General features: G+C 45.8%; 1 protein-coding gene across 1 annotated transcript in view; it reads left to right on the top strand.

Moving 5' to 3' along the window:
• The first annotated feature begins 13,611 nt into the window (after nucleotides 1–13,611).
• The window catches only part of LOC308302760 (integrin beta-3-like), a 44,827-nt gene continuing 40,539 nt past the window's right edge, over nucleotides 13,612–17,899 (top strand). Inside the window, exons 1-2 of the mRNA XM_080747051.1 lie at nucleotides 13,612–13,793; nucleotides 15,538–15,790. Coding sequence (XP_080603177.1) covers nucleotides 13,664–13,793; nucleotides 15,538–15,790 — 383 coding nt within the window. The 5' untranslated portion in view covers nucleotides 13,612–13,663. The remainder of the gene's footprint in view (nucleotides 13,794–15,537; nucleotides 15,791–17,899) is intronic.

The raw sequence follows: 17,899 nt of genomic DNA, 5'->3' as shown, positions 1-17,899 counted from the left end.
GCAGAAGGATATAGATGACCTGTTCTGACATCACCTCATCGCAGCACAACAGAAGGATAGCGGACCTGTTATGACATCACTATAACACGGACAGAGGCCTGTGTCCTTTCTATTGAAGTATGCTGTTCTGACCTCATCACCTCATCCCATCTCAGCAGAAGGCTATAGCTGGGCCTGGGCCACAGGTAGTGGTCCAGGCACCTAGGCTGGTAATCCAGCCCTTGCAGCGTCGCAAAAAAAGGATATCGCTTTTTTATTTATGCCCATATATGGCGATCCCTGATGTCCATAGGCCTATGCCTATATGGGTGTGTCGGTCAAAACATAACTGCTGGAGTTCCGAGTTAGTTGTACCCAGTAAACTAGACCAGGTCAACCTGGTTGTGCCAGACCCCCTGTCTGTCATCATCATTTATGACATCATGCCTTTTGTAGGCATGTCATCATCATGTCATCATCATATATACCCTTTATATAGAAAACCCGGACCGACATTTGCTTATGTAGGCCTACCCATTTCATGGGTCTGGCAATAACTAGAAAGATGCAATTGGAAATTGCGAGTGTGTGGTTGCTGACTGTTGCTGACTATATTCTACAGTAGGCTAACCGTCATGTGAAGCTCGACCAATTGATTCCCTATTGATTCCCACTCCCATTGATTCCCTACTTTTTTTTTTTTTTTACTTTATTAAACAATTTTTTTGTATTCACAAATACATACGTTTTTTTTTTTTTTTTCTTTTTTTTTTTTAAATGTACAAGAAGAATCTCATATACAAAAATAGTTCCTCATATATTTCATACAAAACATTCAGTAAACGAAGAAAACCATGTAATAGCGTAACTAACCAATGGAGACCGCTTCTTATGCATCTGTGTATTCTGAGAAAAAGACGGACTGTAATAGGGTAACTAACCAATTGATTCCCTACTGATTCCCACTCCCACTGATTCCCTATTGATTCCCACTCCCACTGATTCCCTATTGATTCCCTATCCCTGCCATTTCCAATGGCAGCGGAAAAGTTAACCTAGTAATAAATAAAGTTTCCCCAGAAAAGTTACCCTAGAAGTCTATAAAGTTTCCCCAGGAACTACAATGTGTTGCCCTGTTGGACAACCACACTAACTAGAAAGAAAATCACACCTAATGTGAAGTGAGCGGTGGTCGTGCTTGCATAACGTCTTCAGACTAGGATATAGATCTAGGATGTAATTAGTGATGTAATACAGGCTACACACACACACACACACACATTGCTATGGCAAAACGCTGAGGAAAAATCACACCCATGTAATTGGTGATGTAATACAGGTTACACACACACACACACACACACACACACACATTGCTATGGCAAAACACTGAGGAAAAGGTGGCTGCTATGGCAAAACGCTGAGGAAAAGATGGCTACAGACACACCCACGGCCACTCTATGGAGCGGTTTACCACCGCTCAATAACTTTGACCAATTCCCTATTGATTCCCACTCCCATTGATTCCCTATTGATTCCCATTCCCATTGATTACATGAATTTCCAACGGCAGCGGAAAAGTATATCTAGTGAAGTTTAGGCCTATCTAGTATCTAGTGAAAAGACAGTTTCCCCAGAACTACAGTGTGTTGCCCTTTGGGCAACCACACTAATACTTATACCAATTGCCAGGGTTCCCACGGTCATGAAATTCCTGGAAATATTTTGAAATTAGAAAAATATTTTTCCAGTACTGGAAAAGTTTTGGAATTTATCAAGGGTCCTGGAAGGTCCTGGAAAAAATAGCTATGCATTGTCTTTGGTTATTGATTTTGTTAATACCTCTGAAATGACAAATTAAACATGGGCCAAATTGTCAAATATTAGAGGCAGAAATTGTGAAAATAGCCGATCTACATGCTCACAACGCCTCGCAACGCGAGGCGTTGTGAGCATGTAGATTTTCACAAAAGAACCGTATTATGCTAAATTCCTCAACTCTTAGCGCTCGTCGGGGTGCCGGGGTCCCCAGTTAAAACATGATTATTTTGGGGGTCACGGCCTGAACAGGTTGAGAACCACTGGCATACACTACCTGTCTTTGGGCATTGCACATAGGAGTTAGCGACCTGTTATTGAGCTGAATTATTGTTATAATAGTCCTGGAAATTGGGTTAAATATTCTGGAAAAGTTTCTGAAAGGTTTTGGAAATTAATTGGTAAAAATGTGTGGGAACCCTGAATTGCCATCCTACTGCTCTTAGGTCCCGCTGACAGCAGGGCCGGCCCCCCAAATGTACATCTTGCCCAACCAATCAATACAATGTGGAATAATGATATTATTACACAGGCAATTTAAAGTGAATAGATTAATCCACAACACAAGACAATAGAACCTGTATTGACAACATACTGTAAGATTGTCTTAATGAAGATCTCCACAGGGGGGCAGTGCATACCAAAGAAAATCCAAACCTTAGAAACTCTTTAAACTGTCTACACAAAAAGGCACAAATAAAAATGTGTTGAATATAATAATAACTAGAAAGATGCGAGTGTGGTTGCCTATTTAAAGGCTGGATAGCCAACATGTCATGGGAAGCTCGACCTCCATTGAACTCAATTGACTTTTTGCATTTTCCTATTCAGACTGGATTGTTTACCTAGAAATAATAAAGTAACACTAGAACTATAGTGCGTTGCGCCTAAATTATTATGCCAAATGTTTAGGCCTTATTATTAATTTTCTGTTCAAATATGGGGCTTTCTTTAATATGGGAAAATGTTGCTATTATAGCGGATGCTGCACTTGAATTTGAAGCGAATTAACGGCCAGCTCCACCCAACATACATGTGCACCACCCAGTAGCATTATGACTTTAGTCCTCACTCCTCACTGGAGAGAACGAACATTGGACACTTGTCTTTACTGTATTTGGTGTTGTAGTGTGCAGACAGTGTGCGTGTGATGTGCGCGTGTGAGTTAGGAGTGAGTGAGTGAGTGAGTGTGTGTGTGTCAGAGAGAGAGAGAGAGAGAGAGAGAGAGAGAGAGAGAGAGAGAGAGAGAGAGAGAGAGAGTGAGAGTGTGTGTGTTAAATGAGTCTTACCAGAGCAGACTCCACCACTCAGTGTTTCATCAGGTGTCCCGTCCATGATGGGTGTCCTTGTGAATGTGAAGGCGATACAGATACAGTGGATTTATGTTTTGCTGTTTAGCGGAATAACAGGTGTTTGTGGTAAGTTACAAAATAATACAAAGTTACTTGGCCTACTGTGTGTGTTCATGCCTAGGGTAGGCTACTAGTACTACAAGGTACGAAGACAATCACATTTTCTCCATACTACTATGGTGTCGCTAATTGCCTGAATGGAGTAGACTATTATGGAGTGTAAATTTAGCTTAAAGTCTCTGACGTTATAGGTGTTGCCGCCTATACTTACCGTAATAGAAGAAGAACAAATAAGATGCGACTGTTTTAACAAGAAAAACAAACCAAAAGATGCACTTGCATCCATGCAGTCAAATAGGCCTACGTACATGTTCTGATACTTGTTACACGTTACACAGCTGGATACGATGCACAGTAATTGTCTGTTTTAATTAAAATCCGAATTATGATTGGTCAAGGAGGCAAACTGGGCATTTTTAAATCTTTTTTTTTAAAGCATTTTAAATCCCCGAACCCGAGCTGTTTAGCCTACGGTAGCCTATACATATTTAGCCTATTTTTAATGATTTCTGACCGTTATGCATATACTGTTTAGGCCTATATTGCCTGTCATTCATGTAGGCCTATATTAATTGAGTACAGTGCTATAGTAATCAATTAATCAATCAATCAATCAATCAATCAAACCATTTTGTATAAATATAACCATAACTGCCTGTCTAAGGGTGATTGATTGATTGATTGATTGATTGATTGATTGATTGAAGACTTTATTAGAAGACGTTTGCATAGGAAAAAGTACAGTTTCATGACGGTACAGTTCACTGGTACAAGGTCTACTAAAAGGAGATCCTAGAAAAGACTACGGTTATTTCCATAGGAAACCATTTAAGTATCTTATAACATTGAATGACAGATGGATAGAACACGGCACTATGCAGTAGATATAGTCAGGGAAAAAGGGGTGAACTATTTAAAAATAAAAAAAATAAAAGCAGTATAGGTAAATACAAAGAGGGGTCAGGGGAGGGTAGGGCTGGGCTATGTTTGTTTTTAACAAAATGCAAGAGCGATTAGAAATGTTTTCTGAAACAAGGAATGCGCACAGTTCTGCCTTCAAATGGCCTATGATCAATGTATCTTTCCTGTGACAACTGGTGTGGCTAAGTGGCTTTGTTTTTTGTTTTTGTGTTTGAAAATGTTTGAGAGACGCTGTTGTAACCCTCTGTGTGATATGATGTGTGTGTGTGGGTGATGTCCAGGCAACGTGTGCACCAGCAGAGGAGTCAGCACATGCAAGCAGTGTCTGGCTGTTCATCCCAGCTGCGCCTGGTGCTTCCAAGAGGTGGGTTCTCCTTACTGTTGTGTTCATCTGCAGGGTAACCGGAAAACTCGCCCTAAAACAAACTCGCCCCAAACTCGTTTCCCAGCTAGATGCAGAATAGACTAAAATCAAATATTTGCTTCTGGGGGTCCCTGGAACAAAATATTTTGTGTTGGGGGTCCGTGGCCAAATACATATCATTCTGGGGGTCCTTCACATGACAACGTTTGAGAAACACTGATGGCAACATACGTTTTTTTTCAGAAAATTGTTATGATTTAGAAGACATTTTGTTGCCTAGAATGTGCCTATCAGTGGTTAAGGACCCCCAAAATGTGTTTTTGGCGGTGGACCCCCATCTCAAAATATTTTGTTCCACGGATGGACCCCTATCGCAAACTTCTTTGTTCCAGGGACCCCCTGAAGCACAGATTTGATTTGAGTCTAATCTGCATCTAGCTTAAGGCCACAGACCCGTTGGGAAACAAGTTTGGGGCGAGTTTGTTTTAGGGCGAGTTTTCTGGTATTCCTCTGCAGGGACATGCTGGGCCCCTGATTCAGCCCGGGAGAAAGAGTTGGAGAGGCCCTCGTTGCGCGCTATAGAGAGAGAGATCTCTCTCTATAGCGCTGCTGCTACTCAAAGATTTGTGACAAAGTGACAAGCCAGTGGGCCAATTACATGAGTTATATTTCGTCGTTGTCGGGTGGAAACCTTGTATGTCCAAAACCGTTTGTTTTGTATTTATCATTTTAAAAATGATTTAAACTAGTGAAAACAGCCGATCCACAAGCACACAACGCCTCGCACCGCGAGGCGTTGTGTGCTTGTAGATCTGCTGTTTTCACTACTTTTGTGCAAACCGGCCGGGAATGAACCGGCCAGTTCGGGAGTTGTCCCGCTTTTCCCAATGGCCAGCACGTCCCTGCTCCTCTGCCAGGGAGTCAAACTTATAAACGGTCCTCCTGAATCGTGTTCTTTGTCTTTGTCCCTAACAAGGGGACAACTTTATGTTGTCATGTTGAGAAATGAGAAGATGGAAATAATGCCATCTAATAATAACATTATTGAGGACCAATTATATATGAAGACGAAAGCTTGAAAACGGGTGAAGTGCTATGAGGTATAGTGAATAAAGCAATATAGGCCTTTTCAGGTCACAACGTGTCAACTGCAGTGTAGACAATGACAAAATACAGCAGCCTAAGCAGCCAGGGAGCTACAATTACTTACAATAGCCCTTACCCGTTCAAAGATATGAGCTCCGAAATGATGTGCAGTGTGTGGGTTATGGGATGTGCACTGTGCACACAGTATATGAGGGATGGAAAGTATACTTTAACTGGTGCTTGCATGCTAATATGTAGGAGCATCAATGTAAGAAATACCCGTTCCATTTAACAGCTACAGAGATACTGTGTACCGATCTGCATGATTTTTGGACAACATCTGTAACAGGGCCAGAACCCCCCCCCCCCCCCCCCCCCCCCCCCCCCGCCCGCCCGCCCGCCTGCACACACACACACACACACACCCCCCCCCCCACCCCACCCCCCGTGTGTGTGTGTGTGTGTGTGTGTGTGTATGTGGGTTTGTGTGTGATTGTGCATGGCCTGAACAACAGCGCCCCTCCCTTAACATGTGTGGTCACAAAAGGTACTGTAGGCTAAATAGATATAGATACACCATAAAAATGCGAATATACAGTATATGATTTGTGAAAGTGACAAACGGGCTTCACAGTTATGTTAGGTGTGTTCATATGTATGCTAATGGTGATGCGATTTCAGATCAATTGCTCCAGCCACTGAGGAGAAACGCTGTTTCAGACAGACAGACAGACAGACAGACAGACAGACAGACAGACAGACAGACAGACAGACAGACAGACAGACAGACAGACAGACAGACAGACAGACAGACAGACAGACAGACAGACAGACAGACAGACAGACAGACAGACACTCACTCACTCACTCAGACAGACAGTCACTCACTCACTCACTCACTCACTCACTCACTCACTCACTCACTCACTCACTCACTCACTCACTCACTCAGACAGACAGACAGACAGACAGACAGACAGACAGACAGACAGACACTCACTCACTCACTCAGACATTCGCAAAATTATAGTATAGATTTAGACATTTAGCAGAGCTAGGTGAACAGTTGACCACAAGACCTTTAAAGGGGAAATTCAACCCAGCCTAGAACAGAATGCAGACGTAACATTACTATGAACTTACCGGTAAACAATAAACACTCCATTCCATTGACACAGAGTGAAATGTGTTAGAATGACAGAGATTCAGAGACAGAATGAGTGCAACAATATACAGTATAATCTGTAGGATATTGTACACACATTCAGGAGCCAAACCAGTGCCCGAGTATCTTCCCAATTGCCTTGGAATGAGAAAATGCCCTTTTACGCCTACATAAACCCTACTACAAATTGACGCAGATAACAATGGTGTCCCAAGTCAGCATGTCTTGGGTTTCACAGCACACGGCTGGTTCTACACACTCCAACTTTTGCACATACTGCTCAGTACACTGGCATGGTTCTAAGCTATGTTCCCCATGCACCATGAATGTTGTAAAACAATATCCACCTGTTTCCGCGGGAGTTTACTGGAGATTATTTGGACCTGTTTGCACCACACCTCCGGTTTAACAGCAGACATACAAGCTCACGTGGCGTCGCAGATGCAGCCTGTTGTGAGCTTGTAAATCACACTCGGCTGTGGCGCCTGAAGCTCGGTACAGCGTCTGCGCAATGGGGCGTTGGAAACTCGTGGATAAATATAAAATTATTCAGGCACATTTTAGACACCTTTTTTGGTCGCAAGGCCCACCCAATTGCACTCTGGAGATAAGCGCATCTGTCTGGAACTCCATATATGGAGATGGAACTCCATATATGGCGATAAGGACGTACATCCACTTATGGAGACGGAACTCCATACAGTATATGGAGATAAGGACAGAAGGGAATTGCAGACTCCCTGTAGCATTCGAACATTCATTGTTTGGCGTGAGACTATACAGTAGTTTGGTTCAGACTTGTATGCACAAAAATAAAAAAGGAAGACATCAGCACTCACAAATAAGTACCGTATTTATCATCATTGTCATCTACTGTATATTTTGAACTAATAGCATTAGTTTGTACTTGTAAATTACATATTAAACACTTCCTTGTGACTGTTTGTTCTAATATACAGCAGATGAGTTTCTGTACAATTATGTGGCAGACATCTGCATTCTTTACTGCATATTTGGAACGCTTGTTTCTTTTAGTTGAAGTCTAGTCAGAGTCAAGTCGTGCTTGAGGTCATGATGTCATGATGGTTCTCAACCTTTTCAGGCCGAGGCCCCCCCGACATAAAAAACGTCTTAAAAGTCCTCCTTAAATTGTCACTTCAATGTCATCTGGGGAAAAAAATATGAAATCGATGAAAATCTGCAACGCAGCTTTATACAACATGTATAGGGGGTCCCTGCTTCATCTCTCTCTCAGCTAAGGGGTCCTTGGCCTGAAAACATTGAAGACCCCTGTCTTACACTTTTGCTTGACTAGGTCTGGATTGCTTAGCTTCTCTGATTAAAAAACATGTGCAACTGTCCTCCAGTAATCCCAGCAAGCACGGTCAGGACCTGGACCAATCAGTGACGTCTCGATTGGGGCCAGATCAAGTCAAACCATGACTAGTCAGATCTCTCTCTCTGATTTCAACCAACATAAATCCTGCCCACGAAAATGGACGTCCTGGATTCATCAGAGAGGGTCCGATCGAGGCCAGATAAATATCATAACTAGTCAGATATGTCCCAGAATATAACCTTATGTGCTCATATTTCAACTAACATTACAAACAATAACAATAATCCTGTCAAACAAAAAAGTCCATATGACATCCTGGTAACACGTCAAGATCATCTCCATATGGGCTGTGATCTGGCCAAGTTCTGAACGTCACCGGAGTCACCGGAGGATGTTATCATAACGTCATCATGACGTCATTTGGCTTGCAGGGAATGGATAGGCTATTTTCTCCTTTGAAATCCTGTTTTAATTCGGGAAGTCTTTTTCCTCTTCACTTTATTTGCTTATTTATCTATGTCTGGAGGTACAGGTGGGGTGGGCGTACATTTATAGCCAACCAAAACTGCCTACAGTACATAGCAATAGTGCACAGATTGTCTGTAGCATTGTCCTGCAGAAGAAAGGAATACTTAGAGAAGAATTAATAGAAATATGTTTGTCCCCATTCCACTACAGTTAATTTTTTTACACTTTAAGAGTCACATTTATTTAGTGTGTCCTTCCTTACTTTAATTGTACTTTCACTAGTAAAGACCACACCATCAAACAGAGACACACTTGGGTTGTATTTATTAAAATGTATTTGGAGAACATGGAGGCATGGAAATACGTTTGGAGGTAGAATGGGGAAAAGAAGAGGCCAGGGAGGTGCCTCGGGACAGGAAGGTGGCAACAACACCTGCTAAGTAAAGCGGCGACAACGCTTTGGTTAGGTGACAGGAAGGTGGCAACAACACCTGCTAAGTAAAGCGGCGACAACGCTTTGGTTAGGTGACAGGAAGGTCGGCGAGCGCCTTGGCTTAGTCGAGGGGAAGGCGGAACGCCTTTGCTTAGACGAGGGGAAGGCGGAACGCCTTTGCTTGGGTGACAGGGAGAAGGCGGAAACGCCTTTGCTTAGGTGACAGGACGGCGGCGGAACGCTGTGACTGTAGTGAGTGAATGGTTGCTGTTGTGGATGGGGGGATTGGCTGGGTTGGAGAGGAGTGAATGGTTTGATGGATGGTGGAATGAACCCAGTGAGTTAAGCACGAGCCCTGGGTAGTTTGGCTCTGGGGCTCTGGACAGCCTGTGTCTGGACGGCTTGTCTCTGGACAGCTTATGGCTGGGCCCGAACAGAGTCCCCCCTTTTGGAACTGGTATCTGTGGAAGGATGCAAATGAATGTTAGTTATCTGAGAAGGATGCGTGAGAAGGTTAGTTACTGTAGATAGGGAGGAGAATGGGGTGGAGGCGGGATGCGAGAAACTGAGCAGGGAAGTGCTGTGAGCACGGCCAGGTTTAAATACAGCGCTTGATTAACCTGGTAGGAGGAGATAAGGGAGGAGGTGTTATCAGTTAGACCTGTAGCAAGCGAGGTGGGGAGGAGAAAAGCAGGTTAGATTGGAGATGATTAGGGAAGAGAGAAGGTGGTTATCCGGTGTGGTCTATTCTCCTGAACCTTTGTTGTTCCAACATCATTTCACTAGTAAAGACCACACCATCAAACAGAGACACACTTGGGTTGTATTTATTAAAATGTATTTGGAGAACATGGAGGCATGGAAATACGTTTGGAGGTAGAATGGGGAAAAGAAGAGGCCAGGGAGGTGCCTCGGGACAGGAAGGTGGCAACAACACCTGCTAAGTAAAGCGGCGACAACGCTTTGGTTAGGTGACAGGAAGGTGGCAACAACACCTGCTAAGTAAAGCGGCGACAACGCTTTGGTTAGGTGACAGGAAGGTCGGCGAGCGCCTTGGCTTAGTCGAGGGGAAGGCGGAACGCCTTTGCTTAGACGAGGGGAAGGCGGAACGCCTTTGCTTGGGTGACAGGGAGAAGGCGGAAACGCCTTTGCTTAGGTGACAGGACGGCGGCGGAACGCCGTGACTGTAGTGAGTGAATGGTTGCTGTTGTGGATGGGGGGATTGGCTGGGTTGGAGAGGAGTGAATGGTTTGATGGATGGTGGAATGAACCCAGTGAGTTAAGCACGAGCCCTGGGTAGTTTGGCTCTGGGGCTCTGGACAGCCTGTGTCTGGACGGCTTGTCTCTGGACAGCTTATGGCTGGGCCCGAACAGAGTCCCCAAAAAGGAGCCGTGATTTATGGACGAGCACTGAGTGAGCTTGGCGGAGGTCGTGGGCATTAGAGCGAATGTACGTGTGAATGGGGAGTGAGGAGGAACTGCCTTGTTAATTATCTCTACGGTGGTTTGGTTGACTGAGTGGATGAGGACAGAGCGGCTGGTCCATTCTGAACCCCAAGGGAAGCCGCTACAATGAATAGTGCTCCGTTCGTCGGCTGCTTAAGGGTTTTGGTGGGGTTGTGTGGGGGCATGCGACAAGGGAATGGGCTCCGCCGCAAGAGGAGCACGCGTGCAACAATTTACATGCGGACGATTTACAGCCCTGGTCATTAAAATTGTTGCACAGCATTTTTGACCCGACGAAGAGCACGGGGCGGCCTCGACGGTCCCTGTCCTGGGAGGAGGCTGGGGAGGTGGTGGGACTTTGGGTTGGGGACCTAGCTGGGGGGGTCATGGGCTGTGGGAATTGTGTGTGGGTCTGTGGTACCTGGTGGGACGATGGCCGGGTGGATGAAGTGGGGGCTGTGGGGCGGGAGGTGGCGAGGACGCAAGCTGAGGTGGGGTGGGCCGGGCAGCTGCACAGTTCGCAGGCGACGGCAGTTCTGCCGGCAAAGAGCCGGCAGTACATCTCGGAGTCCAGTGCGCCCCAGTAGGTCAGCTGGTTTGACTGCTGGAGTCGAGCTGCCGCCGTCGCTGCGAACTGCCTGTGGTAGTGATAAAAGAGGGCCCCCGGGAAGCGTAAGGCTAGGTCGATGATTATCTGCAAATAATCATTCAGCTCCTGCCTGCGGTGGGGGAAAACGGAACAAATGACGTTCCGGTAGAGGGAGAAAGCCAGGGCAAACTCTGTGGGGGAGAGAATGGTGGGGTTAGAGGAGGAATTGAGATCGCGGAGGGTGATGGACACCCCTCCGCAGTCTACGGTCCTGGCCTGGTGGGAAAAAGCAGAGGGTTTGATTAGTGCGGCTAAATCCACGTCCATACCCTGGAGGATCTGGTGGCGAAGGGTGTTTGACACCGGCATCGGGTTGGCGGAGATGGCCGACGGGGGTACGGGTACAGGCAGGGCTGTGGAGAGAGAATATGTGAATTGAGGTATGGGGGGTGTGGACTTGAGCCTGGGCTATGGGTTGGTAGAATGGCTGGGAAGGGAGGGGCAGAGCAGACTGCATGGGTATGGGAGGAAAGGTGGCTTGGTTATACGTGGAGGGGAGGGGGAGGGGCATTTGGACCTGGGCCTTGGTTATACATGGATGGGAGGGGGAGGGGCATTTGGATCTGTGGGTTGAGGTGGGCGGCCTGGTTGGCCGTGGCAGGAAGGCGGAGGATGGGAAATGGAGCCTGTGGTAGGGTGTGTGGGAGCTGATTGGCCGTGGGGGGGGGAGGGGGGGCTGTTTGGCCCTGTGTGGATTGTATCATTGCTTGGTTGTGAGAGGGGGGGGGGTGGGGGGGGGCTGTTTGGCCCTGTGTGGGTTGAAACATTGTTTGGTTGTGAGAGGGGTGGGGGGGGTGGGGGGGTGCTAGAATTTGATTAGGTGGGATGAGGGTTTGATTAGCCTGGGGTGGGATGGTGGATGATTGGCCAGGGTTTTGTGCATACAAAGCAAGCAAGTGAAGCAGTGGATTGGCATATGTGGATGGTGATGGTGGAATCACTGTAGTAGTTACTGATGGGGTGGCGATAGTAGTGGCTGTGGTGGTAACAATGGGGGAGGACACGCGAGCTGGGGTGGTTTTACGAGCGCGTTTTCTGGGAGGAGGGGGGGGGGGGGAGGGGGAGTGTGTCGTGACTGGGATTCCCCGGGGCTTCCCTCTGACGCGCCTCTAGGTCCCGCATCATCATTGCGCGACGGACCAGGCGTGGAGGGGCAACACATAGCCGTACAAAACAATTCATAAAGGACGGGCTTAGATGCGGTACGGGGAAATACTATGTTACGGCTAGTCAGGGCATTCTGTAAGCCACGTACGGTCCAATCATTAATGGCTAGTGGAGGACCGATTGACTGACCTGGAGCGTGGCACGGAGGTGGCAGATCGTGTGCTTGAGTAGGGGCCGGTGCCGGCGGGTGGCAACGGGGCTGTGGGTGGAGCGCTGGGAAGCCGGTGGTGGCGGTGGCGTGGTTGTGGCGGCGGTGACGTTTCTCTGCCTGTCCAAAACCTGCCTGCGATCTGCCGTGGGGGGGATCTCGTCTTCTGAGGCGAGCAGGTCCATGGGTTCTTCCATGCTTATGGAGAACGACGATGGTGTCAATGAGACGAGTAGACTTCACTATTTAGACGCGAAGTTATACTTGTTTGTGAGCAAGTTGTCTGTTTGTTTAATCGTAGATTTGTACGTGTGTACTTTGTCTTTCTAGACGCGATTTGTACAAGTGTCTGTTTAGACGCGAGTTTGTACTTGTTGCGAGTCCCTCTGCATGCGAGAAACTGAGCAGGGAAGTGCTGTGAGCACGGCCAGGTTTAAATACAGCGCTTGATTAACCTGGTAGGAGGAGATAAGGGAGGAGGTGTTATCAGTTAGACCTGTAGCAAGCGAGGTGGGGAGGAGAAAAGCAGGTTAGATTGGAGATGATTAGGGAAGAGAGAAGGTGGTTATCCGGTGTGGTCTATTCTCCTGAACCTTTGTTGTTCCAACATCATGTATGTTGCACTCAGGGTGGGGTTTCCTACCATGACTGTGATGTCAGAGCAAATTGGCCACTGCGTAAATAAAGCCACTTTATACGTAAACCTAATTTGATTTGTCAAATTCTGCTTGTTTGCTACAGTATACTGCATGCAGCACAATGCAACACGTTATGAATGCGTTGTAGATGTGCTGGTTTTTAGCACAAGACACACAGTCTACGATGAAGTTATAAATCAGGCTTGAGTTATCTAGTGTCATGGTGAAGAGTGTTCTGTTCACAAATGTTGCTTAAATTATCCAAAAAGATTTTAACATGGTCCGTTTTACCCATATAATAAAGCTCTGTGAAGCTTTAAAGTACTTTACTGCACAAGAAAGATACTGTATATTCCTACATGTAACATGGTGTTTTAGTTTAGTTTATTGATCTCAGAGGGGAAACTGAGCCATGAAAGCTGCCCACAATATGAAATAGATGGAACAGCAAATGAATGAAGAAAGATTTAGCAACCGAAAATATAAGTACACAAGTCGCTGGTGTGAGATGTTTTATAGTACTGACTGACCACTTCCTTGGCTGTCTCCATTAAGGACTTTGGCCATGGGGTGGCCGGCTCGTCCCGCTGTGACCTGCGGAGCAAGCTCCTGGCGGCAGGCTGCTCTCCCATGGCGCTGGAGTCCCCCACCAGCAGGCTGCAGGTCCTGGAGGACCGGCCCCTCAGCAACAAGGCGGCGGGGGCCACGGCAGACGTCACCCAGATCCAGCCTCAGAGGCTCCACATCACCCTGAGACCAGGTGGGGCTACAACACCGTCTATACCACTGGTTCTCAACCTTTTCAGGCAGCGACCCCCAAAATAATCATATTTTAACTGGGGATCCCCCCACCCTGACGAGCACTAAGGTTCTTTGCACACTGCTGCGTTTTTCAGGCCGAATATCGGAGTGAATTTCGGAACACGTAAATAAAAAAAAAATCAACTTTACCTTATGTCAATCATGTTTGCACACTGCCGCCCGTTTCGTATTTATTTTCGGACCAGGGTTGATTTTTTTCCAATTTTTGCAAATGTTGCTACTGAGTCCCTTGCTCTCTCTCTCTTTCCTCTCTCCCTGGCCTCCGGATTTCGGATTTCCAAAACGCAATGAAAACACACTGTGCAGTGTGCAACCAGCTTAAGAGTTGAGGAATTACATTTTGTATACTTGGCCAATGTTTAATTTGTCATTTTAGAGGTATTAAAAAGTCCATAAATTGTCACTTTAGAAATGTGCAGATACCCTCTATAAACCTAAACTTTATGTTGATTTGTTTACTGTTGAGTGAGAAAACAATGTTGAACATTAAGTTAATCATCTGGGGACCCCCCAAAATAATTTGTAGACCCCCCTGGGGGTCCCGACCAACAGCTTGAAAACCACTGGTCTATACCACTGGTTCCCAAACACTGGGTCGGGACCCATTTGTGGGTCGTGGACAGATTTTTATGGGTCCTTAATTTTTCGTTTTGGTTTATTTTATTATTATTTTAAAACATAAAAAAAAAGCTTGTAGATCTGCTGTTGTCACTAGTTTGGGTCCTGGGAAAATGTCTCGTTTCTGTTTTGGGTCTGGAGCTAAAATGTTTGGGAACCACTGGTCTATACCTCTCTAGTAACTGGACTACAACTGTACTTTGACCCCTTTTTGTGTTTCTGGGCCCTGGGTACAAGGATTCACCGCAGGCCCCCCATGAATGTTCTTCATAGGGGGAGGGGGTTTAACCCATTTAGACTGGGAACGCATTATTTTGTGCTTTAAAGGTGATACACCGTGCATTTAAAAAGTATTTATGTCATATTGTTTATGTCCCAAAAACGTTTTTCAAAAGGTTTGAGGCTAAATTACCACTCCTGAATAGAGAGCCTCTCTCATTTTGAATGGCTCTCAGAGCATTTTCAGCTGCAGTACCACCTTTGGCCTGAACAGCTTTGGGACTTTGTGAGGATAGAAGGTGCTAGTGGGACCCTAAAAAAAGGTTTTAAAATAGGAAAAGTGAAATTTCATGGTGTATCTATCACCTTTAACTATTGAAAAATAGCAGATCTACAAGCTCACAGCGCGAGTGCCGTGCTGCGAGCTTGTAGATCTGCTATTTTTGAAAAATCCTGAACATTTGTGCAAGTCTTTGAATGTTTCAAATCTTTCTAAGGTTTTTTGAATGTTTTTTGAATATTCTATGTCAGTGCATGGTGCTCAAACGTTTTCATGTGAAGGAGCCCCAAAATCATATGTTCCAGGGACCCCCCAGAAGCAAAATTTGAAATGTTCGCTTAAAAAAATACATATATTCAAAGATTTGCACACATTCTCACGACTTTTCAAAAATAGCAGATATATTCAAGCTCGCAGCGCGGCACCGCTGTGAGCTTGTATATCTGCTATTTTTCAACAGTTAAAGTATAAAATATAATTCCAGGCCCCTCCACCTTGGGCCCTAGTAGTAACTCAGTCCCACTTTTCCTCCTCCCCCTTGTGACGCCCTTGACCGTGTGACCAGATGACGCCAAGCGCTTCACGGTGAAGGTGCGTCAGGTGGAGGACTACCCCGTGGACCTCTACTACCTCATGGACCTGTCCTTCTCCATGAAGGACGACCTGTTCCGCCTGCGGACCCTGGGCCGAGCCCTGGCCGAGGCCATGAACCGCACCACCAGCAACCTGCGCATGGGCTTCGGGGCGTTCGTCGACAAGCCCCTGTCGCCCTACATGTACATCTCCCCCGAGGAGGCCGTCAGGAACCCCTGTTACAGGTATTTAAAAACCCATTTCGGCCTAGAATTATTGAATGTTTTAACCAGTGAAAAATAGCAGATATACAAGCTCACAGCGCGGCACCGAGTGCCGCGCTGCGAGCTTGTAGATCTGCTATTTTTGAAAAGTCGTGAAAATGTGTGAAAATCTTTGAATATATGTCTTTTGGAGTTGGCGGGTCGGTAGAAAACAGTTTCGACAATGCGGTGAGCACCTTACATGTATATATTGCATTTGTACATGTTTGGAGCAGAAAATGGACGGAAGGCCTCTGCCAACAAGGGCGTCCCCGCTCGCCGTTATAACTCTTGTAGAGAGATAACGTCTTCAAAATAAAAGTCCTCTCCCAGGAGTTATAATTTATGGCTACCGTATGTATAATGGTCAAATAGCCAATGACTTGACAGTGGTGTGGTCCTTAAATGTGGGGGCGCCCGATCACTGTGGTGGTAAATGTTATCCGCCGAAACATCGTCCACTTCCCGGTGAATCACGTTGACATCTGCAGCATATTAACGTCGGCATCTGTTGGCACAAACACATCAGTCACTGTTGGCTCATCATGTTTCCTCACCCAGGACTGCCTCTCTCTCTCTCTTTATTGTCTCGTTAATCTCTCTGGTTAGCTCCGTCTGGCTCATGCAAGCATGTGGTTGAATGTTTTTCTTTACTGTCATAATGTTATAAAATGTGAAAATCATGAACCTCAGATGTTCTGACCAAAGTAATTTCTCACATTAATCCAAAATGGTTGTTCTCGCTGTGACAGCCGACTCGAGTTCAGCTGATGAATGCCGGGCCCCTATAAGAACCAGAAGCCATTTCTAGTTCATGAAATAGACAGAGGGTCTCCTTTTTTATAATAACCACTTGAACCCTAGTGTCCATATTCTGAGCCAAAAATAGCAGATCTACAAGCTGGTTCTGAAAACACAAATTTACACAAATCCAAAATACACTGATGATTGTGCTGTCAAACGATGAAACTTTATGGAATCTATGAAAAGGTTGTGGGGGGGTCCCTGTTTCATCTCTCTATCAACTAAGAGGTCCTGAAATCGTTGAAGACCCCTGAAATAGACCGTTGTTTCTCAACATCGGTTCCCACCTGGGACCAACAGGGGTCCAAATCGACTATGACAGGTCTGTGTAACTCTGACTGACCGTACACATGAGATGAGAACTTTGGTTTGGGTCACCTTAAACCAAATGGACCCCAAAACGGGTCCATTCGGTTCCACACTGTCAAGAGTTAAATTAACATTGGTTTTATACTGTAGTGTAAACTATAGGGTCACAAAGAGACCAAAAAACATACCAAATAGGTGGGCTAATTTCTACATGAAACTGTCTGTCTTTGAAATTCAAAAGATTGAGAACCACCGTTAACAGACGAGGTTTGGGTGGCCGTTCAGATCCTGGGAGGAGGAAGTGACCTCGTTGTGCAGCGTGGCTGATGTCATATGGCGGAGGGCACCAGTTAAACGCTGCTTGGTGTTTGTTGGGAAGCCGTCGTCAGGGGCATCACAAGGGGTGGGGGGGAAGTGGGACTGAGTTACTAGGGCCCAAGGTGGAGGGGCCTGGAATTATTTTATACTTTAGCTATTTTTTTATAAGTCGTGAAAATGTGTGGAAATCTCTGATGAATGATGATCTCTGATGTATTTTTAAGTGAACATTTGTAACTCAAATTATGCTTCTGGGGGGTCCCTGGAACTAAATATTTTGAGATGGGGGTCCGTGGCCAAATATATATAATTCTTCACATGAAAAGATTTGAGCACCATTGACATAGAAACATAGGTTTTTTCGAAAAACCTTAGAAGGATTTTAACTATTCAAAGAATGTTCACGATTTTTCAAAAATAGCAGATCTACAAGCCGCGCTGCGAGCTTGCATATCTGCTATTTTTCAGCAGTTAAAGCACCCAGGGCCCGGGATTTGGTGTGACATCCCTGGGCCGTCGTAGGTTCAGTCAGAGCGCTCGTTAAAGGCTTTACGGCCGTTTGGACTGCGCCGACTCAGCTGCTCTGAGTCAGTGCAGCAGGTAATCCACACACACACACACACAAACACACACACACACACACACACACACACACACACA

The sequence above is a fragment of the Nannobrachium achirus genome (assembly GCF_963921795.1).
Source record: "Nannobrachium achirus genome assembly, chromosome: 18".
NCBI lineage: Eukaryota > Metazoa > Chordata > Actinopteri > Myctophiformes > Myctophidae > Nannobrachium > Nannobrachium achirus.
Note: the sequence above shows the minus strand (reverse complement) of the source record. Positions and strands in the feature narration are given on the sequence as shown.